The sequence below is a fragment of the Pleurodeles waltl genome, chromosome 8 (assembly GCF_031143425.1).
Source record: "Pleurodeles waltl isolate 20211129_DDA chromosome 8, aPleWal1.hap1.20221129, whole genome shotgun sequence".
Lineage (NCBI taxonomy): Eukaryota > Metazoa > Chordata > Amphibia > Caudata > Salamandridae > Pleurodeles > Pleurodeles waltl.
In genome coordinates this window covers 1,493,513,177-1,493,537,592 of record NC_090447.1, presented here as the reverse complement: position 1 = coordinate 1,493,537,592, position 24,416 = coordinate 1,493,513,177, and the positions used below count along the sequence as shown (strand labels likewise).

Here is a 24,416-nt window from a genome sequence, read left to right as displayed (position 1 = left end):
CATTACAGGATCACTGACCACAGCCTGAAACTGCACAGCAGTTTTGAAACTGGTGTGACAGTTTTACACCAAAGGTACATCTAAGTCAAGTCCATTTGCACCCATGAGCTTACCTTCAGGACCTGTCACTCTGCTCGACTTCATATTGTATATCTTATAATCTCTCGGTGCAGCTGGACTTTATTCACCAGGTAAACCCTCCTTAAACCCCAGCAGCTATTGTTAAGTGTGCGTGCTGGGATCCTTCCAGGACTACTCTACAGCTGCCACATACACCCCTTCTGCATCACTGCCCATCCTCTCCTGGAGGGCCCCACTGCTCACGCTCCCTTGGTGCGTCCTTCAGTCTTCCTTGCTGCCTTCTTAGTGCTCATTCTTTACCAAGACACAAAACTCAACTCCATGACTTTCTCTCAGGTTGGTGTTTTTCCTTACTGAAGTTTAGCTCCATGATTGCTCTGACCTTGCTGCTGCAGTTCCTCTTTGAAACAAGGGTCTATGTGTTGATCCAATTTCTAGACCTGATGTAGAGACAACAAGGAGTTATTGGCTGACCACTCAGCCTGGCTAATTGGTCTACTGGACTTTCAGAGGACTGCCTTACTACCTGAAGCCTGCCCTATGTCCTTAGAGAACTGCCCTGCTGCATGAGACCTGCTTTTCTGCTTGAATCCAGGACTCCAGAGTGACTGCAAGGGCTAGTTGGCTGACCGCTTGATCAGAGTATCAGAGATAGAAAAAGGTCCATCCACATTGAACCCGCATCTGGACCCAGCCTCAGTAAGCCCAGACCCTCTAAGTGGTGACACTCCCGTCCTGGACCCTTGAAGGTAGTGCTAAAGGTGCCCAGATAGTCCAAGTCCAAATCTTGGGACTTCGAAATTTTGCAGCTAAAACATGCTCTGAGAACCAAGAGGAGACTGGGACCTAGCTGCTCGCTGATCCCACGAGGGCCGAGTCTGTCTGACTTCTCTGTAGATGTTATTACATTAATCTGCGCAGTAGCAAATCCTGTTCAGCCTCTCATCTTTGAAGGGGTATCTGGACTCATGGAGTCCTTGTTGGCTACAGCCTGCAGCTTCATCCCACTTGAGATTTTCAGCTTCCATAAAATAAACTAAGTCTGACTATAGAATTCTTTACAGCAACTTCCTCCAGTAGCTGTCTTACAACATCGCCCCCGCTTCAGACACTGCAGACTGCCTTGCTCCACTGAACTTTACCTTCTCAGATATTTTTCTTCAAAATTTCTCCTAAGTCCGAACATGCTCTCTTTCCACCTTAGCAGTGCCCCTTGGTTGTTCACAAACGTTATGGTCATGGTTGCAGCCCATTTGCAGAGATTAGGGTTTCCAGTCTTTCCCCTACCTCGATGACTGGCTGCAGAAGGTGAGCTCGCCCTGGGCAGTCATCACCTTCCTCCAGACCAGGGTGGGCCACCTGCATTTGCTGCGGTCCATTATTAACATAGTCACACTTGACTGCTACTCAGATGCTCCCTTTCATCTTAACTATTCTGGACACAGTGCAATTTTGCGCCTATCCTCCAGAGCGGCAAATCGGAGATATTCAGACTGTGATTCTGACATTTCAGCCTCTGTTCTAGTTTTTGATGAGACTGACCCTGAGGTTTCTGGGTCTCATGACCTCCTGCTTCCTGCTGGTAAAATATGCCCAGTGATACATGTGTGCTCTGCAGTGGGACCTGAAGCCCCAGTGGGCACATCATCAGGGAAATCTCTCCGAACTGCACAAGATCTGCAATGGTGGCTAACAATTCACGATTGGCCCAGTGGCAGAACCCCCCACCACACCTTCTCCACCCGGGGCTAAAAGTGGTGACCAATGCATCGTTTCTGGATTGGAGTAACCACCTGGGGTGGAAATTGGAGTACTCTGGTCTCCAGTGAAATCCCAGCACCATATCAGTCTCCTGGAACTGAGGGTGATTCACTTTGTATTGAAAGCCTTCCTCTCAACCATCCATGGAAGGTTGGTTGAGTTATTTATGGACAACACCACCGCCATGTGGTACTGCAACAAACAGCGCAGGATGGGGTCATGGACCCTGGATCCTGCACCTCTGGACTTGACTGGAGCACCAGGACACCTTTTTGGTCTTGTAGGACTTGGCGGATTCACTCAGCCTCCGATGCCTTGCAGATCACAAATAACGACTGCATCCGGAGGTGCCACACGGTCTCTTCTGCATATGGGGAGAACCTTGACTCAATCTGTTTGCCTCCATCAATGTCATCACTTCTGCACGTTGGAGTTCCCAAAGCAGTGCTTCCTCACTCATTTCTTCTCAAGTGGAATTCGGAACTCCTGTACCCTTTCCACCGATACCACTCCCACCCTGATTGTGCAAGAAGATCAGAACAGACTAGGCCCAAGTCATCATCGCTGCTTGGGATTGGGCGCAGAGGGTTTGGTATCCTCTACCTTCGGAGCATGAGCATTGGTCCTCCCATCAGGCTTCTCCATCCCTTCGGGAGGATCTCCTGTTGCAGTAACAGAGCAGGGTCTTTCCTCTGAAACGGCACACTCCCCACCTTCATGCATTTAGATTGAGAGGCAACAGCTGAGAGCTTTCTCACGGGGTCTGTGATGTCATCTTGGCAGCCAGGCGTCCCTCCACGAAGGCCATGTATGCATACCCTTGAGATAACTTTGTGGCCTTTCTGCGCTATTGTCAAAGGTGTTGCGGTTTGTTCTGTCTCTAGTCTGGCAAGGTTTTTCCCTGGGCACTGTGAAGGGTTACTTGTCAACCATTTTGGTTTTACTGTTGCTGCAGGATCAATCCTCCCTGTTCAAGTCACATGTTGTTACTCGTTTTCTCAAGGGTTTGTAACACTTGTTCCCTCCAACCCCTTTTGTGATGCCCCAGTGGGAACTCAATCTTCTCCTCACGTTTCTCATGTGCCCCCCTTTCGAACCCTTGCATACCTGTTCTCTGTGGATCTTGACTATCAAAACTGTCTTTCTGGTGTCCATTAAATCAGCCAGAAGGGTCAGTGAGCATCAAGCTCTCTCTGTTCATCCTCTCTACACCAGGTCTTTCACTGACAAACTGTTTCTTTCGACCTGCACCTCTTGGCATCCCATTTCATACCAACCAGAGCATTACTCTGCCAACTTTTTTTTCTCCACCTCATCCTTCCATGGAGAAGGAGGGATTCCATCGTCTGGATCCGAAGAAAGCTCCCTTGTTCTACATTGGTCACACTAAGTGCCATCGGGTGGACGATCAGCTCTTCACCGGGTTCACTCAAGCAAAAAAGGGCAAGGCGGTGCAGAAGCGGACCATCTCTGGATGGATTGTACTCTACATCAATTTCTGCTTTGCACTGGCTAACAAGTAGCCTCCTGAGGGCCATTCCACATCCATATCTGTGTTTCCGCTTATTCCTCTTGAGCTCCAGAAACTAAGTGGCCATCAGACAGAAATGCATTTGCTTACTCCTCATTAGGCCTTAAACACTATCTTATTTGGACCTTTTTATTGTCCATTGCAGAGGTATTTCTTGGCCCAACTGCAGGAGAGCTTTCTTTGGATTGAGTGGTTTTAGGTTGAGATTCTGGAACACTAATTCTTTTTGATTGGTCCTGGCCGGTGGAGGTTACAGAACCGTTTTTCACCTGCAGATTATCTTGCATGGAAACCACCTCTTGCCTATGGAAGATCTTCTCTAACTGGTGGCAGACTAAAGATCTCAAACCATTTTCATGTTACCACTTTGCAGTCTTCTTGACTAAGAAGTACACTAATATTGTGTCCGACATTAGTGTGATATTCCTTTGTTGTTAAATACATTGTCCTTCTCTTTCCCTTCATTTATCTGTCCTTCTTCCTTTGTTGCCTTTGTTTCTTTCTCCCTCCTTTCCTTCCTTCTCTGTCTCACTTAGAAGGAGTGAGGTTCACAGAACAGTGATTCACTGCTTTCTCCACTCCCCGTAGTGATGTTCTGGTCAAGGAGGGCAGGTGCACTCTGATACAGTGTGAAAGGCTTCTCTCTGGAGCTCATCTGCTATTTCATGGATTATCAGCATTACTGGAATTGTAGATTTCGGTAGAAGATAGCCACCAGAATCGACAGTCACTGTGCCTCCCCAACAGCACTTCAGACTCCTTGAAAAAATAAGTCTATCACCCAGTCTGCCATATGTGTCCAACAGCTCCTGGTCCGGAATAGTGGGCACCAGGAAACAGGTACAACTGGGGGGCCATGGGCAGGAAACATCAGATGGTGGGTTGCAGTCAAATTCAGTAGTGGTCATTCTGGTGAGCAAAGTGTACCCAACTTTTTCGTTCACTGTTGGGAACTTGGGGAAGTCCCAAAATGAACCTGCCCTTCAAAACTTTGCAGAGCCTTGGACAATTCCCTCCATATTTTCTATTCAAGCTCTTCTTGGTTCTCATAACCTCCATCTTCCATCTCCCCTCAGGGCTTCCTCATCCCTATGTCAACCTATTCCTTTCTGCTGAAGGGCAGTGGCCTCATCACCATCAATCCATACTGCCTGACCTCCCAGAGTGATCGCTCCACAGTCCAGAAGCATTAGTTGACACAATCTCCCTCCCTCATGCTCAGTTTTGGGGAAAGGCGAAGTAGTTGCTATGGTTCTGCTAGTCCAGGAAGCTCCAATCAGGTGAAGCTATCAGAAACAGATTTCCTTCTCGAAGTCTAGGCTTTATCGCCGTACTGCATCAGAAACAGTTACTCTTGAACAAGTTACTTAATTCTCATTTTTCATTATATATGCCACAAAATATACAAAACCATTAACATAAGAAAGTATTAAAATGTAAGGAATCAATAACCAATATTAACAGAGCCAGGTGAATAAAACAAGGCAATTGTTTCCAACTATTTAGCAATCTCATGTTTAACAAGTATTGGCCATATATACCACTGAAGAGTTTGGATTAGCCCAAGACAGACAAATGTCACGTCATGTATTGGACACATTTGACCAAGTTTTATCTGCCGCTTGAATGCCATTTGTCATACAATTGGTGAGCATTCATATCTAGATTGGCTCTAACTTAAAATTGCATGACTCTGTCTGGCAGCACTTAGATAATAGAATTGATTTCAATGTTTATTCATGATGAATTAACAGGGAATCGTATACAATTACCCTATGTCTGCGGGCTCTACTTTCTTATGGAGACCTAGCCATATACTTACTTAGCATGCAGTTAAGAGTCATAAAAGTATTATTAGTATGATTTGTTCAAATAATTGTGTGTCTGGTCCATGTCAGCTGGATGGTCGTTGATGTACTTCACATGTTGACACATTGCTGACTCTTCTAGAGGTCGTGTTATCAGTGGGCGGGCCAGGGATGTGCTGGTTAGTCAATCAGAAGGAAGGTCTAGTGTTTCAAATGTCAAGGACCACCCCTACTGATTGAATCCTCCTCATCACGATCACCAAACAATCAATGGTACTTCACTTCCATATGATTTATTTTGGTCCTGCCCTGGTTCTTCAACTGACCTAATACTTCTCAGAAAGTATGTTTTACAAATGGAACTTAGATGGGGTTTTATGCTTTCTCGTGGCTGCCAGGACTACTTTGCGTGAGAAAGCTAGGAGTGGGCAATGGCAGACACTGGAGATTCGTAGAGGTCAGTTGCCTCTAATGTCCAGTCAGCTGGTGCACTACTTTATGATCTGAGAGTGAGCCTGATAGGATGAAAAACAACTTTAATTCCCTTGGAGCTGGTACTTAGGCTTCTGTGCATGTATTGACAGTTTTCTGCTCCTATGATTCAGATGTCATGCCTGGCTGAGCAGCCCTTCAGAATCGAGTCAGATAGTATTCCTCTCAGTCACATTTCATGTCATTACTTGGGTGATCATTCAGATGTGGAGACCCTATAGAGAAGGTGGAGCAAGAAGTTACACCTTCATGTAACCCTGTAACCCCATGTTGTGTTACCACTGCCAGTCAATCAATGAAATGTCTTTATTAGGCTAAAATAGTCATAAACCTATGAAACAACATGGTGTAAAAACATATAAAAGAGAATTAAAAACAATATGGTTGTCATTACATCCAAGTTGTTTGATGTGTTACAGTAGATTCCCTACAGATATTAAAAGCAATCTGTTGCTTAGTATCTTGTCCTTCCAATGAAGGCACACTTGCATGACTAGTTTGTAAGGGCACTAGCTGCTGTGAAACAAATCATACCAGTCTTGTATTATCTAAAATTGGCCACTCATGGTATCGGTGTCACCAAACGATTCTGAGAGGAGCTACATAAAATGCAGAAAGGCATGGACTGGGTAGCGCTTTGAACTGAGAAGATAATGCAGGGACATTTGAGAAGATTTGTCAACCAGGATTCATGTGTAGGGAATAAAAACAAAGTGCAAAGTGTTAAAATGGAGGCATGAAGATAAAAATGTTTTGCAAGTTTATTTTTCAGGCTAAAAAAAGATTCCACTCCTAAAGCAGTTGACAAGACCGAATGTAAGACAAATGTCTGCATACACAGGGCTTTCACATTACAAGCCTCAATGCAATGATTAAAAAAGCACTTTTTACTAGCTCTTTAGATGCAGCATCTATAATCACTGGTTTGGGAAAACACTCCTATTTCACAGGCTGGTGAATGTCTGGGACATCACATAGGTAAGCTGAGGAACTGCAGATCTATTATCTGATGTGATGCGGTTCTAGATAGTTGACCTTGAGAAAGCGCTCTCAGGCTTCCCCCCCCTATTCTAAGCCATAGTAACAATGGGGTCTTTCTGATGACATCTTCCAGATAACTCATGGCCACCTCAGTATGGCAAATATATGTGGCGGAGCCTTGAGGAACTCCTAGTAGCCTAGGTACAAAAGCTATTCTCTGCCCTTTGCAGAATGTCTGCATTTGGGTATCCCCAGACTCCTGCCCCATATAGCCCCACAGGAATGCATTTAGTCCAGCAGATTTGTTCCTGATTTACCAGATTCCTCACCTTGTGAATATGCCCCAGGTGTTAGACTGGATCTGGAAACCTTTCAGTAGTACCTGGTCATGCGGTAAGGTGGTGTTGTGTGGTTCTGCACCTACGGCGTTACTCTCCCGAATCGACGGGTGGGGCCTATATAAGTGCCACTTGCACATGCTGACATCAGTTCCTGTCGTTTCACACCACCAGAAGTGGATCTGGAGCTCCCTCTTGTCTCTCTGATTCACTTAACTCAATATTTTCAGTTTTCAAGGGATGTCACCCCATAAAACGAAAGGTTTCAAGCCTTGTAGGGTCTGTCACAAAGAAACGGCTGTGATAGATTGCTATCAGGTGTGCCTGTGTGCCTGGGGTCCAGGCTTGCAGCAAATGCTCGCAGATGGAACCCTATGGCCATCAGGAAACACAAGGAGAAACGTTGTGGCCAATCGTAAGAAGACTCTGTGCTGGAACCGTTCCAAGTCACACTCTGCGTCCTAGGTTTGATATTGGTCCTTTTCCCGGAGTTGATTGAGTTGCTTCAGAGGCTGGTCTTGGTCACGCTCCAAAAGGAATCTTTTCCCTCGTGCGACTCGCATTCTCCTGAGCACGCGCAGGGCCACTATTTTCATTCTCACCCTCAAAGTCCGCTGACTCTGAAGCCTGTCCCGCAGCCGCTTCTGGCACACCCAGCGTTTCCAAGGATTCCAGCTATGTTCGGTTAGATGAAAGAGTTCTGCACAGCCATGCTCCGACTTCTTGGATCCCTACCCCTTCGGACCCCAGGAGCTAAGAGGCCTTCCACATGGGATATCACCCGCAGGTTTGCCCTCTGTGCCAACTTTAGCTTTTGTTTCAGATCCGCTTCAGGTGCCATCCCAGGCACCTAAATGCCAATGCCGACTTCCCCACTTGAGGAGCCAGCCCTGATCGTTCTCTCTAGTTAGACCTCGACCACCATCGTGCCCAAATCTGCTCGAGGCGATGCTTTCCCCACTTGAATTACCACAAAGTCGACAGCACTCTTGGCATTCTTGATTTGAATAATGACTGTGACCAGGGTGATGAGTTCTCTCAGCCCTACCAGGTTGACAGATAGTTTTTTTTCTCCTCCTGGACCAGCCATAGAGGATTTCTGCTTTCTACGCCATAGTGATGGCTAGGGCGACTGAAGTACTTGACCACCTGCTCCCCACATTGGCCGTTAAAACCAGTGTCTTAACAGAAGCCCTCCAACTGGACAAACATCTTTTGAGCAGCTTCTTCCATTTAACAAGGCATGACGGATACCTTATTGGAGGCTTGAGCTAAACCTTGTTCTGGCCCCCCAGTCAGTCAAAAAAAAGAACAGATGATGGACGGAATGCAGAGTAAATCAAACATTCACCCCCAGTCACAAAGATCTGGGTTTAATCCATTGGTTTTTTGCTCACCATGCCACCCCAGTTTGGACCCAGCCATATGCAAATCAGTCTTGACCCTGTTCCTCATGGGAACAGTCCACCCCAAACTGCCAAGCCAGGTCCTCCCTGGACCGGAAACAGCATCCTGGGACCGGTTTCAGTGTATCACCCTTCATCAGCCAGGCTAGCTTGAATCCAGTGGCGCAGTCAGCACCCCCCAGTCAGTCGTCAGATTGCCAGTCTTCATCGCCCTGCACCTGGTGACCAAGCTTTTCTTTTGCAACACCCCTCTCCAGAGAGCCTAGAGTGCAGGCTCCCACCAGCCGCTCTAATCCCAACACATTTCCCACCACTCTATGATAGGGAATCTAAGCAAGTGGCAGTATTCTGCAAACGTGTCTTTTCTTCAACCAGCTTGGCCCTCAGTTCTGTTAATGCCAGCTGTTTGTTGGGACTCTACTCACACGCCATTTGGGATTCTATAGCACAAGTCCTCCCTGGTGTAGAAAGATCTTCACTGTATGTTCTCTCAGACAGTTCAAGATGGTTGTGATGCAGCAAGTTCATATTTTGTTATAGCTTAGACACTACTGATTCCATTGGGTGTGCCTTAGGCAGCATCGTTCCCATTCACTGCCATGCGTGGCTATGATCAACCCGGTTCTCTGGCAATGTCCACTGCTTTGGTGGGACTCGTCTGTTTGGGAACAAAGCTGATTCCACTCTTGAACATTTTAAGGAGAGCAGGGCTACTGCTTGTTCTGGGCCTTTCTGCCCCACCTTTCCAACTGCAACAGTTCTTTTCATAGGTTTGGCCAAGGCCCCCCTTACTGCCAACTTGTCATGCCCCCATTGGGAACACAGCAGTTTTGCAGTAGAGAATGTCGTGCTCTTCTGCCCCGTGGCCAAGGTCAGCGGGCTACCCCCCTCTGCAGCCCCACCTGACATATTTCTTTAGACTGTCCTTGTGGGGACACAGCCACCGATGGGAGGCAGAATCCTCCAATTCTTACCGAGCTGGCAAGCGATCACATCAGACAGGTGGGTCTTGCAGATTGTTCACAGGAAAAACACCTTACCCTTAGTCTGTTCGCCACTGCACTTTCCACCATCCCCACAGCAACTGACTGAGGACCATCCCTCCATTTTTCAGCAGGAGATGCAAACCCTTTTGGCCAAAGGGGCCCTCGAGAGAGTGCTCATCCCAGAAGTAGGGCGTGGTTGTTATTCACGCTACTTTATTTTGCCCACAAAGGATGGAGGTCCTTGGCCTATTCTATCTAGACCTGCGCACTCTCAAAGCCTTCGCCTGGAAGTAGAAATGCAAAATGTTCTCCCTGGCCCAGGTCTTACCTGCCCTCCATCCTGGAGATTGGATGGTGGCATTGGACCTGCAGGATGCCTAGTTTCATATAACCATTATGCTGAGCTGTTGGCGCTACCTGCGTTTGTGGTGGGACAATAGCATTTTCAGTTTGCTTTGCTCCCCTTTGGTCTCACCAGTACCCCTTGGAGGTCAGGGGTGCCAGTCATACCCAACTTCGACAACTAGCTGTTGAAGGGTCGCTTTTGTCAATCCACTATACACTGCCTTTTTCTCAGACAAACTGGTTCTGCAGACTCGGGCATCCTTCCTACTGCAATTTGCAACACCATCCCACGTATGTCAAATTATCACCCTGCTGGTGTTTGATATTTTGCCTCACCCCTCTAAGATGAGAAGATTCCATCTCTTGAACCCCAAGAAAGCACTGAGCTTCTACATAGATCATACCACCGGGTGGACAATCAGCTCTTTGTGAGGTGCTCTGAAGTGAAAAAAAGGCAAGGCAGTGCAAGAGAGAACCATCTGTCTCTGGATTGTGCTATGCATTAAGACATGCTTCACACTGGCCCAAAAAATAGCCTCTGGAAGGACTGCATGCTCCTTCTACCAGAGCCAAAGCTGCTACCACTGTCACCTTACTATTGCCCGGACATTCAGGTGTGCTGAGAGGACCATTTTACCCACTCAGTCCTGCAGGACTTTCCGATTTGAGTCCATTCACAGATCCTCCTCCAAATAGGTATTACTTTGCTACCTATTCAAAAGGCAAGGAATCTGTGACTAGATATAGGCCCTCATTACAACATTGGGGGTCACTACCGCCTACCACCACGGCGTCGGCCAACATACCGCCACCGTGGCTACCAGCCGTCTACGCGTATCATGACCGCCAACGGTGTACCGCCAGAATGCTGGCGGAACACCGCCGACGGTCATGGCGGCGGACGGTGGTAAGGCGGTGCTGCTGACAACAGCACCGCCACGCCAGCAAAACACTGCCATGACCAATGATACGGCCTGGCAGTGTTTTGCTGGTGGACGCTGCTGCTGACATCAGCGCCGACGACCATCTCCAGCCAGAGGACCCCCTGCAAGCAGGTAAGTCGGGTTCTCCGACAGGAGAGGGGGGTGGGAGGTGTTGGGTGTGTGTGTGTGTGTGTGTATGTTTTGGAATGCGTGCATGCGGGTGTGAGTCACGCTAAATGCGTGCGTGAATGAGTGATTGAGAGTATTGTGTGTTGTGAATGCATGTGAGTGACGAGGCATGTTGGTGTGTGTTGCGGTGTGTTGATATGTATGTGTGCATGCGTGGGTGGTGGTGGGTATGCGTGTGTGCATGTGTGTATATGGGTGCGCGTGCGGGTGTGTATATGTGCGGGGGGGTCAGGAGAGGGAGGGAAAGGGTAGGGGAGGACTCTGGGGAGGGGGGGGAAGACCCCTATCAGTGCCAGGAAAGGGATTCCCTGGCACTGATAGTGCCTACCGCCATGGTTTTCGTGGCAGTAAGTTTGGCATAAAAACCATGGCGGTAGGCCAGGTCGTAATCCCGAGGGTGGGATTGTGACGGCCGGCTGCAGAGTACAGGAGAAGCCAGACCCTCCTTGCTTGACTCTTTTTGCCTTGAGTAGGCAAGTCCTCCAACTGCTCGAGACCTGGTTTCATTGCACACTGTACCATCCAGTGACACTAGGCCATGCCCATTTTACACTTCAAACTAGTATTCTAGTCGCCACATGATGGTAAATGCTTTAGGTACTGATGACTGGCGCAGGTAAGAGAACTTCAGCTGGGTGATGCTCTTGCGTGCAACAGTTTCAGAAATCCAAACACTAAACGAATCCGAAAGTCTCCTGAATCTTTGTCATTAGCCATTGTTTGTGCTGCAGATCTGATCGCACTGACTGGGTTCCTTCACTGTTTCTCTCTGTTTTAGCAAGATCCCCACAGAGGGTGAATATTAAAGACGATGGATTTCCCATTAAAGGTTGTGAAGACCTCCTTGTGGTCGGGATGGCCGTGTGCTGGGGAGGAAAGGATGCGTACTTTATTTCATTGCAAAAGAAACAAGAGCAAACTGGTGAGATATGGACTTGTGGGGGGTTCCAAGGTGTTTGTGTGCACATAGCTATGAATGCTAACATTGCCTGGTAAACTTTATGCATCATGTTGACCTTTACAAATCTTGTATTTTGCAGTTGGGGGTGTGCGTAAGTAGGGATTATTAGATCAGCACCAAAACACTGCACTATCATTCTGACTCTTTGGCCATCCAGGCCTATCATTTCTTATTGTTAGGTGAGAAAAATCTCATGGAAAGGTTCATTGCTTCATTTCTTGACCAGATATTATTCATACAGGGTTTGAATGCACCGATTAAGATGGCATAATACCTTTCTCTGGTGTCTGCAAGGTCCAACAATTGATTCAGATTTTCAATATGCCGACATTCCAACCCTCAGACTCCCAACATTCCCCATACTAATCTTTCATAACTCCCAGTATAGGAAAAGGCTTTAGCATCTCTGAACAATATATATATATTTGTTTACTTTTATAATGACTGGGTGCCCGCAGACACTTGCCCATCCAGATCAGAGGGTTCCAGTCTGTTCTCTGTATTTATGCGAATGGGGGTGTATGAACAGTGCATGCATCTTCTGTCATTCTTTGTATTTCTTTTAACTGATTTCACTTTTTGACACTTAGCACTTGCAGCTTTCTTGGTCCTGGGCCTTCCACTTAAGTTGTACTGCTTGTCACTCTGAGTTACTTGGATGGTCTTAAACTAATGTGTGCACTCCGTCAAGGCTCAGGGCTGCCCCCTGTACATACCCTTTCACCTAGCACAGACCTTTAGCTCTCTTGAATTTTTGTATTTCCCTGACCAGGCGTGTATTGAGTAAGAGCAAGAGCCTTTGCGGTCTTCAGTATATGGTAATGCTCAATCTTCAGCTCTGAGTAAGTCAGAAGCACTGTCATATTGTTCCTTTCCTGTGTTTGGCATCTCCTGACATACCAGTATGGGACTGCATGAGAAAAGTCTAAAGACGTCTGGCAGCTCCAGTCCAACCCCCATGATGGGTACTATACCCATTTAGATAGGGTTCCTTGGGAAGGTAGAAAGTTACCCCATCTAAGGATTTACCCGGTTCAGTATGTTTTTAGACTTGTATTTAGCCACTGATACTCCTGAGGAAATAGTTATTTATTGGGGTCACGAGTAAAAAAGACCATGAACCCATTTTAGGACGCTCCTCTGCGGGCTTAAACTTTCCACCTTCCTCGCTGGGCCAAAGTATTTGCCTGCATTTTTTTTTTGCTTTTAACTCTACTCATTAATAACATGGATAAAACATCCATCAACTATTATGTAGTTTTATCCCCCTTCATGTTTTCTCTTTCTGCCAAGGCACCTCACCATTTACATTTGAATGAAGTGGGGTCAAAAGGGCTCGCTGTTGTATCTCTCATTGTAAGGGTGGGTGAGGGCCTTCCCTCCTAAACAGGAGGAATTTTGAGTTTGATGTGATTTTTTAACACCTTCCATAAACGCCGAAAAAGGACAGCAATTGGATGATATAACATAATGTCCTTTGTACTGAGTAATGAAAGTTCTTTTCTGCAGGGATCCTTTTAATGTGAAGAATGATGTGTGTGAGCAGAGCCTAGGGTTTTCTTACCAACACACAGGTTACGTTGCATTAACTGGAAATTCACCCCCCAAACCCTGGTGGGCATTCCCTGGTGGTTTCATAAAGTCATACATCTGGATAGATCAAAGAATCAGATAATCTCTTGACATCATTTAGGTACTTAGTTAAGAAAATATTACCTGGTAATCACTGAAAAAAGAGGACTGCTATTAAATCAAGCATTCCATCTATCACTGTTTTTAATTCTAATTGTTTCACCCTAAGTGGGATGGATATGGCGAGACGTGAGTCCCATACACAGTGTCACTGGAACCAATCTTTACCCAGCTGATGAGCCCATAACTGGGTTGCTTGTGTTACTGTTCAAGGAGGACTTGGCTTGCTCGTTCGGGCTGGACTGTTCCCATTGGAGCAGGGTCAAGACTGATTTGTATATAGCTGGTCCAAACTGATGTGGCATGGTGTGCACGATAATGATGGATTGGGCTACGGCCCGAGCGATTACCAGTGGCTGAGATTAATTCAAGCATTTCATCCATCACTGTTTTGTATACTGATTGTATCAGAAGGAGGGTGTGGGTGTTATTTCCACTACTTTCTAGTGCCCAAATAGGATGGAATTCTCCACTCTATATTATATCTGTGCCCTCTCAACTACTTTCTGAAAAAAGAGAAATTCTTGATGCTCACGGTGGCCAAGGATCTGCCTGCCCTGGACTTAGGAGACTGTATGGTAGTGCTAGCCCTGCAGGATGCGTATTTCCATATCCCCGTCCTTCTGGCCCACAGGCGTTACCTGTGCTTGACAGTGAACCACAAATATTTCCAATTTGTTGTGCTCCCCTTCGGTCTTTCCAGTGCCTCTTAGATGTTCACAAAAGTGACGGCCGTGGTTGCAGCCTATCTGCGGAGGTAAGGGGTTCCACTCTTCAACTACCTCAACCACTGGCTGCTGAAGGCGGGATTGCCCCAGGTAGATGTCTCCCACCTCCAGATTGTAGTGGACCTTCTGCTTTCACTGGGGTTCACTATCAACGTGCCAAATTCAGACCTCACCCCCTGTTAGATGCCCCCTTTCTTCTGAGCCATTCTGGACATAGTGCAATTCCCCTCCTATGCTCCAGAGCGGCGAGTCCAGGATGTTCAGGCTATGATTCTGGGATTTCAGCCTCTATCCTGGTTTGCGGTGAGAATGACTCTGAGGCTGCTGGTCTTTTGGCCTCCTACATTGTGCTTGTGAAGCATGCCCAATGGCACATGCCAGCTCTGCATTGGTATCTAAAGTCCAAGTGGGCACAGTTTCAGGGAAATATCTCCAATCTGGTCCATATATTGGAGGGAACTGCACAAGGTCTGCAGTGGTGGCTGACAAACCATCATTGGGTCAGTGGCAGACCCCTCGCTCTTCTCCATCCTGAGTTTACTGTAGGGATAGATGTGTCACTCCTGGTTTGGGGCAGCCGCCTGGGAGAGGTGGAGGTCAGAAGACTGTGGTCTTCAGCAGAGTCTCAACTTTACATCAATCTCCTGGAGCTGAGGACCATACGCTTGCCATTGAAAGCCTTCCTTCCATCAATCAAGGGAAGGCTGTTTAGGTGATTATGGACAGGTTCACTGCCATGTGGTATTGCAACAAACAGGGTGGGATTGGGTCGTGGACCCTGTGATGGGACATTTTCTTGGTTGTGCAGCACCTGGCAGGATCTCTGAATGCCAGGACAGACAAGGTCTGATGTCCAGTGGCGGTTACACCTGGAGGGGGCCCGAGGCCCCTTCTAAGAATGGGAAGAACATTGGCTTGGTTTGTTTGCCACTGCAGAGAATGTGCAATGTCAGCACTTCTGGTGTTGGAGTTTCCAATGTGGTTCTTGCTTATCCCGAGTCCTCAGGAAGGTCAGAACTGACTGGGCCCAGATCATTTTAGTGGCTCTGGATTGGACATGGAGAATATGTTATCCTGATCTCTTGAGCATCAGTCCTTTGATCAGGCTGCCTCTCATGGAGGACCTTCTGTTGCAGCAACAGGGCAGGGTCCTGCGCCTGAACCTGACCTCTGTCCACCTTCATGCCTGGAAATTGAGATGCATCAATTGAGAGTGTTTGATCTCCCTCCTGAGGAGTTCTGTCATGTCCTCTTGGCAGTCCGGCATCCATCCACCAAAAGAATATACACCTTCTCTTGGACTAAATTGGTGGCTTTGTGCTCCACGCACCAGGTGGATCGTCTTTCTGTGGCCTTGTCGGATGTGTTATTGTTTCTTCTTTCGTTAGCTTGACAAGTCCTTGAGCTAGGAACTGTTAAAGATCGTATTTCACCTATATCAGCTTTCTTGCAGCTGCCGAACTAACCTTCTTTGTTCAAATCACCAGCTGTGACAAGGTTTTTAAAAGGTTTGCAGTTTTTATTTCCTCCCACTCCCTTTGTTATGCCACAATGGGATCTCAAGCAAGTCTTAACATTCTTGATGTGTGCCCCATTTGAGCCCTTGCACAGTTCTTCTTTGCGACTGTTGACTCTGAAATCAGTCTTTCTCGTGGCTATCACTTCAGCCAGGAAGGTCAAGGAACTTCAAGCTCTGTTAACACTCAGCACACCAACTTCTACCCAGACAAACTGGTTCTCTGGAACTGGCCTTTTTTCTGCCAAAGATAGTCGCTCCTTTTCATATTGGCCAGGACGTCATGGTGGCCTCTTTTTTTTTTTTTTTTTGCTCCACCTCATCATTCTGAGGAGGAGGAGGAGAGACTCCATTGCTTGGATCCAAAAAGAGTTCTCTCTTTTTATATCGATCGCACCAAAGATGAGTGGGTGGACGATCAACTGTTTATTGGGTTGTCGGGGAGAAGAAAGGCCAGGAGGTGCAGACATGGATCATCTCTTTGACAGATTGTGCTCTGCATTAAAATCTGCTGTGCACTAGCTAAGAAGCGGCCTCCCAAGAGCTTGCTGGCCCGTTCCCCCAGGGCCCAGGCCACTACTACAGCATTAGCATGCAAGGTACCTGTTGTGGATATCTGCCAGGCTGCTACATGGATGTCACTTCACTCGTTCAAAAAGCACTACAGCTTGGACAGTCGGGTCCGTAAAGATGATATTTCTCTCACCCGGTCCTCCAGGACTTTTTGGTTTAAGCCAGTGCTCAGAAACACCTCCAGGAGGTATTGGGATGTGAGGAATCTGCTGTTAGAAGTCTCCTGTCAGACGAACAAGTTACTTACCATCTGTTAAGCTTTGTCAGGTAGAGACTCTATTGAACCACAAATTCTTCACCAACCCTACCTTCCTCCCCATTCTGCGAACTATGTCTCATTACATAAAAGATCCCACTAGACACTCCACACTGGTTGAACATTGTTTTTTACGTGGCTCCATGTTTTACGTGCACAAATATTCACATAAGACACTGATGTGGTTCCTATATAGGCACCCTAAATGTCCCCTCCAATGCGGCCAACACAGAATTGATCAACACCATCTACTGGCGTGCAGAGGTGCTGCTCAAGATTTTCTGAATCTGGTCTGATGCCTGAGGAATATTATGAGGTGAGGAATCTGCGGTTAGAGTCTCTAAAAGAAAAGGTGTTATCAAAGGTAAGTAACTTGTTTATCTCTCAAGATACAGAAGCCCGGAGACTGCTATGGCATGCCTGGTAGAGTGATTGAACACTAGGGCTTCCACTGTGAGCTTCCAACTTGCATTGACTTCTGTGTGGCTGGCCTAGGGATGATCTGCAGCTTTCTAGAAGCTCCAAGACAGAGGCAGGTGTTGGGTACCATTCTTAGCAGATATTTTGTTAGTGATTATATTTTCCCACCATAGACTGCCACATACACATAAGGGTGCATCAAATAAAGGACATATTCTCTGTAGGATTCTTTGGTGATTTCTATTCTTGGTGGGATTCTTTGCTTACTTGAAGGTCTGAAGAAGTGAGTGTCATACTGAGATGCTTCTTGGTGGCGGAGTTAGGCTGATGGCAGGCATCTACCTATGTGTGTCATACTTCCTAATATAAATAGACCATAAACTGAGTTGCAACTCATCTTTTTGTGGGTGCTGTTTTTTCTTTAACCAAAGTGACCTCTAGACAATGGCCCCCCGCCCCCACAATGGTATTTGAGTGATCTGGATTCCACTTGGGAATCTCTTTTTATTCATCCTTCACTTATTAATCTCACCTGTCACTGCTCAGATCTATGATGTATTCTGGAGAGTTAAAATTTGCGAAGAGAGACATGTCTGCACAGGTTAGAGATAGTGTACATAGACTTCGCTCATATGAGAAAAAGGTGTTTGAGTCCTGTCGGACGAGCAGTTCAATTGGAGACTGCAAGGAAGTGGCTCTGTTTTAGTAGCTTGGAGCATTTGATCCACCCATTCTCACCATGGAAATGTAGAAGAATAAATGTTTTGATGAGACAAAGTCCTACATTTTGTGCCGTTGATTTGTTTTCAAACCACAGACCTTTAAGGAGCACACTGAATTGTCCAAATTCGGAATTGCTGCTTCATCCTGTGGTCCCTTCAGTGCATGAAGCCATCAAAACTTGAAGTATAAGGTTGTTTCTGAGGGATACTTCTAACCACAGATTTCTCAAATTTAGGGAATTCCCCAGATGCTGGTCTGGGTCTGTATATTTTCTTCTGCGCACCTCTTGGTGGTGCCATGCGGCTCCTTGTTCACTTCATACTGCCCTGGAAGTGACAGAGTAAAGAATTGCCACCCCGCGCTTCGACATCAGTTAGTTTCTTGCCATGACTTTAAACATCGATCCAGAGCTCAGCTCCTAATTTTAACATCTCCCAAAAACTAAATCCAGTGGGAAAGGGTATGATGACTCCTCCTAAAACTGAAGACCTCATGCTATGCAGCGACTGCAGAAATAGATGTTGGTCATGGACCACATCAGAGATGCCATTGGTGTTTAGGCTGGGGGCACACTTCCAGTTCATGTGAGGAGTGTGACCTCATTCAATTGAAGGTGATCCCGCACTAAGAAGCAAAGCTGTATGTGGCTGAACACAAAGTAGTCATGGGCTTTGTGTAAGTTCTGCTCCTACTCCAAGTTGAATGCACTAACCTGCTCTTGCTCCCAAGATTGTTCCGGTGAGAAGTCGCCATCTTTACGGATGAAATCCGCTGGTAAGTCAAAGTTGAGATAAAAACACAAGTAGTTGAAAAGGGCCTCGAACCTATCCTGCCACACACTGTCTAAAGAGAAGTGGTGAGGCCATCATGATATTAGTCAGTCTGCCTTTCAATTTCCGGTTGTGGAACCTATCATGCAGTTGATCACCATGCACCCTGAATTCCCCAGACGAGGCCTTTCAGGAGATAAAGCTGTTTATTTTTTACACTCTTCCAGCTCCCTTCTCTGCTCCTTTTGGCGTTGGTGATCCACAAGAGCCCTCAGCCAGATCCATACTCTGCACACCATGCACCCCAAATTCCCCAAGTCATCTGCGACATTGCAGCAGATGAAGGCCTTTCAGGAGGTAATGCTGTTAATATTTTACACTCTTCTGGCTCCCGCTACTGCTCCTGTTGACCTCAGCGATCCATAAGGGCCCTCAGCCAGATTCATACGCTGCACAGGTCCTACCCCCTTGAGCCCATCACAGACTCTGCACCAACTCTGGTGCAGACTTCCAACATGGCTTCACGACCTGCTTCAGTTCCACCTTCATTGGCACTGGTACCGATGCTGCCGGAACCAGAGGAGACTACATGCCCAACTACAATGTCTGACCTCTTACTGGCATCGACTCTCCCCAACCGAGGTTGCTCTCGCTCCGAATCCACTACAGTGCACCCAGTCACTATACAACCTGAGACTGATTCTATGCTTCCACTACCGCGGAGGCACCCTCAGAGGCTCCACTGTATTATTTGGCTCCTACTCTAACCAGAGCTTGACTCCGTGCAGAAATGGTGAGAATGGACAATATTTCAGCCCTCAGTTTGTTGACAGTTTTTACATGGAATTACCCTGCTATCGCTTTGAACTTGTGTTTTGGACCCCAAGTGGAAGAAAGTGCATCCTTTGCTGGGGTAATTTGAAAAGCAGCAGAGGGCATGGACTTAAAACTGCCTTCTGTTGAAGTCAAGACAAATATCCTTACATACATTTTGCAACCTGGACCTACCTCATCTCAGCCATTGCTACTGTTAAATGAAGCCCTGAATGATACCTTAATGGGCACTTGGTTTAAGCTCCATTCTTCCCCGCTGGTCAAATTAGCAGGTGGCCAGACACCATAGACCAGTGCCTAGCAACTCTTATTTCCTTAACATCCTACTCCAGCGAGTCTGGTGGTCTAGGCTTCCACCAGCAAGGTGAAGCCCCAATTCACTCCTTAAATGTTTCTTGACCCACCCTCCAGCCCCTCAGTCAAGGAGTCTAAGAGGATTGAGGCATTCAGAAAACAAATGTTCTCTTTGGCTAGCCTAGCATTGAGGCTGCTCATTTCTGTTTGTTTCTTGGGCAGATATCCACACACATTCTAGGACTTGCTAGCGAGATCTTAACGGCGGTCCTGGACGAACTTAGGGCCTCCTTGGCTCAAACAATTTAAGATAGGATGCTGCCAAATATGTAATCCATGCTTGCCGTGATACTACTGATTGTCTGGGATGGGTAAATCGCACCAGCATCATGCTCAATACCATGCATGGATGCATTCCACAGGTTTTTCAGGAGACGTGAAGATCTCCCTTATGCATATGCATTTTGATGGCTCACACGTGCTTGGCAAAAAAGCTGATTTTGCTTTGGACCCCTTCAAGGAAAGTAGGGCCAGAGTATTCTCTCTGGGTTTTTTGGTCTCTGCCAACCAGTTTCCTCATGGGTTTAGGAGATTTTGAGGCTACTTCAGGGGGGCTGGCGTACAGGCAAGGCCAGTGCCCCTAGCCCTAACTGCAGTCACCCCATTCTTGTTGAGTCTGGGAACGTGGATCTGGCAACGAGCCAATCATCAAGGGCATCAGTCCTTCCAGTCCTCCTTCTTTACAGCAACAGCACTGAAGATACCTTAACTTGCTATTAACAGCTCACAACTGCTCTGAGAGTGGCGGACTCCAAGACTTTCTCGCAGGGCGGCGATGCATCACATCCGACAGAGGGGTCTACCAGATGGTTCGGCATGGCTATTCCCTACCATTTCTTTCTGCCTCAGAACAGAACAGCTCTCAGAGGAGGTCCTGTCCATTCTAATACAGGAAGCACAAGCTTTACTGTACAAAGGAGACATTGAGTTGGTTCCGGGCTCAGAAATAGGGGCTGATTGTTACTCTCACTATTTTCTTGTACTGAAGAAGGATAGAGGGCTTCAACCTATCTTAGATCTTTTTCCTCTGTAGGCCTTCCTATTGAAGGACAAACCCAAATTGCTGATGCTGGACCAGGTTCTATTTGCCCTGTATTAGAGTGACTTGATGATGGCCTTTGACCTGCTGATGGTATATGAAACTACACATCCACAAATCGTATATGCAGTTCTAGGTAGGACAAGAACATTTTCAGTTTTCTGTGCTCCTTTTTGGTCTCACCAATGCTTCTTCGGTGTTTGATGGTTGTTGCCAACCTTTGGAGGTTGGGGACCCTAGTTGTCGTCTATCTCGACAATTGGCTATTGAGGGCAGGCTTGCCACAGTCCGCCATGGACTATCTCCAGACAAAGGTGAACCTCCTGACATCATGGGGGTTCCCAATCTATGAGCTGAATTTGCACTTGAGACCTTCTCAAAAGCATTCTTTCATAGGAGCTGTCTTGAACATGGTACAGTTGAGGGCCTCCAACCCTCCCCATTGCACTGAGAAATGGGCATTGGGACTATAATCCTGATATTTCAGCCTTAGTTCTGGATCTTGGTGAGAACAGTTCTGAGGCTTCTTGTGCTCTTAGCCTCCTGTATGATCCTTGATTATGCCATGGGGTACGTGCAGGCTCTGCAATAGAATCTCAAGTTTCAGTGGGCCCAGCTTTAAGGAAACCTTTCAGATGGAATTCAGATTTCTATGGAGATTGCATGTAATCGGCTGGCATGGCTGATCAACTGCAACTCGACCAGTGGCAGAATCACCTCCCTTCCCCACCTACAGCTCACTGTGGTGAGAAGTGTGTTCCTGCTGGGTTGGGCTAGTGTTGCACTTGGATTCCTTCCATTTAGTACACCCAGATGGTTTCCTTTACTGATCACCTGGTTTTGGACTCTTTACATAGGGTGAGTCTCACCTACGGTAATCACACGGTAAATGGATTGCACGGGTTGACTGCCAGTGTCTGCCTTTTAAGATAAGGCTGCTGGGACACAGCTGGGTAAGGGGCACTTGGCTGGTTATGCGTGAACACGCATACACACACATGTGCGGGCTGCAAGTAATCGGTCACCGGCGTGTACAGCGTGTAACTGCACACAGGTAGCCTGGCGCAGAGGGGACTCTGCAGAGTTAGATGTTGAGCTGAGATAGACCTTATACTATTAGTGGGCACTCATAGGTAAAATCTGGGGGGACTACTGTTTTATCATTAGCTATTCTGTAAACATAGGGGGAAATCTGCCTTAAAGTGCAGTTTTGCTTCCTTCAGGCCTACAAAGTACCATAGGGTATGAAACGGGGGTGAAATATGTGCACCTAGTTTGAATACACAGGTCCCAAGATCCTACATGTACATTTTACAGGTTGTCCAGAATTTTCATATTTCCCTGGCTGTGCTCGGGATCAGACTCCAGGCCTTTTGTCAGCCTCCTGAAGCAAGTTAATTAGTCTGCTCCCCAGCAGAAGGAAAAAGGCCTCCCCACACAAAAAGAGTAATTAATAGTGCTTCACTCACCTCCTGAGGAGGAAGGGGTGGGGAACAAAATCTGCATTTGTTAATTAGCTATCACACTGTACCAGGGGTGAAAAAGCCCAGTCCCATTGAACAGAGGAGGAAGCCCAGACAATTGGAAGCAACACAGGAGAGTTCTCCCCTTTGATGGTGCAATCTTGAATTGTTATGGCATGGGGCAGGGGTGGAGGAGTGATGTAACACTGTATGGTTAGCCAGGGGTGCCTGGCTTTTAGAACTTTCCATGCGCATTTAGAAACTGTTGCACAAGGAAGAGAGAGTTGTTGGAATCGAACCCTGGAATTGGACGACGGAAACAATTTTGACAACTGGAAGAATAGCCCCTGATGTACTAATGGACTAACGTCCCTGCCTACAGTTAATCACAGGACAAGTGGGTCTCTCCAGGACTATGGATGCCGGTCCCGTTACACGCCTGTAAGGACCAGTTGGGGGAAGAACTGGACTTCTGCGCTCAATCAAGAGGAGAGGAGCACCAGAAGACAAGGAAATGTAGAAAGGCTGGTGCTGGGAGACAGTGGAACTATCTCTCTGCAAAGTGTGCCACCTTAGAATTCAGGAGATCTGTGGAAAAGGTTTCAGGTGGCTAGAGCTCGCCAACAGGAGCAAAATGAGACTGTGCAAATCAGCACAGTGGGGCTCATGATATCGCAGTAAAAAAGATATGACCTTTGACCCCACAGCCAACAAAACTGAGCTTGTGGAACACTGCTGCAACTCTGACAAATACCCCTAGTGCCCAGGGGGTCAACACAGGATCCATCAATTATAACTGATCAAAGCTCTTTGAGGCCCGGGACCCTATCTCCCAGGCTGGTTTATGTCAAGGGGGTCTGGGATCCTATCTCTGGGCTCCGGCCACCAGAAGATGGTTGGACGCTGTTGTGCACCACAAGAAAGAAGAAAGGGACCCTGGACCCCATCTCTTGGTCCCCACCAAAGAAAGTAGGAGGGAGAATGTTGCCCCCTTCTCCTCCCCCCACCTTCCCCCTTGCAGACAGACAGGGCCCAGGACTCCAACTCCATGCCTCCAAGGTGGTAGGAAACCGGTGGAGCAAGCAGTCGGCTCCCGCACTGGCAGATAGGGATGCTGATCAGGCAGGGAGTCAGCAGGGGCAGCCAGGATTGGGCTCCCCATGCTGCCCCAAAGGAAAGACAAGTTGAGGTTCCCGGATGGGTCCAGGCACCCCCAACAAATGATTAAAAAGGCAAAAAAAACGCAGGGCAGAAGCCCCTCACAACAAGAAGAAAAGTTGTTGCCCGTAAAGTATTCACTGCTGCTCGAGGGAACATGCCATAATGTCCAGCAGGGTTTTTCATTTACCTACGTTTTGCTGCTTGTTGGTGGCCCCTGGAGGATGGGGCACCAGCAACAATGGTTGCATTTTATGTGGCCTGAAAATGTGTAAAAAGACACAGATATATGGTTTTTTTTTCATTTTTAATGCCTTATTAACCGTATGTGGCTGACAGTGATTTTTTGATAAACAGTGAAATGCTTTCTTTTTTTTTAAATAATGACTGCATTTTAACATTGATATTGATTATGGTGATATCATAATGGGATTTTTAACATGTGGTTATTGGTCTTTTTAATGTGGTGACCCCTTGACAAAGCCTACAAGTCTCATATATTGATGTGGTGACATGGGACAATGCCAATAGGCCTGTTTTATTTGAAGTATGTATTGTCCTGTTCTGTCTCGTGTCGGAATTACTGGGATTTTGGGAGTCATGACCCTTTAGAAGTCAAATGTGATTTCAATGTCACCACGGTATTTATATCTGCCTGATTTATATATTTGAGAGAGAGAGAGAGAGAAAGAGAGTAAAATAAATGCACTTTTCCTTTTCTAAAGAAAAAGCACTGACTGGACAATCATTTATTGAGTGTTATTATTGTGTGCCAGTAAGTGGTGGTTACTACAGGGATGTGGAATGCCTATCGCCCGACACATCTTGTTTGGGGTCAAGGGCAACAAGTTTTTATGTTTACTTTGTCCTTGGGACAAGTAGGCCCAACCCCCTGCAGCACAAACCCTTTGGCTGCCTGTAGACAGAGAGAGAAACTCTGCAGTTGAGGTCATATATTTCCAAAACATAATGCTGTTCGAACTTGTATTTATGGTTCATTATTTGAAAGCCTTCATTATTAGGGCGAGTGCTGTAAATAAATGTTTTAAGGTCACACTTCACTACTGACGTTGGTTCCAGTACAAAAA

At 46.9% G+C, this 24,416-nt stretch overlaps 1 protein-coding gene across 2 annotated transcripts in view; it reads left to right on the top strand.

Annotated features, from left to right (window-relative positions):
• POLQ (DNA polymerase theta) overlaps nucleotides 1-24,416 on the top strand; it is a 367,236-nt gene that overhangs the window by 193,291 nt on the left and 149,529 nt on the right. For both annotated transcript variants that reach the window (XM_069202712.1, XM_069202711.1), the window contains exon 18: nucleotides 11,620-11,763. In XM_069202712.1, the coding sequence (XP_069058813.1) occupies nucleotides 11,620-11,763 (144 nt within the window). The remainder of the gene's footprint in view (nucleotides 1-11,619; nucleotides 11,764-24,416) is intronic.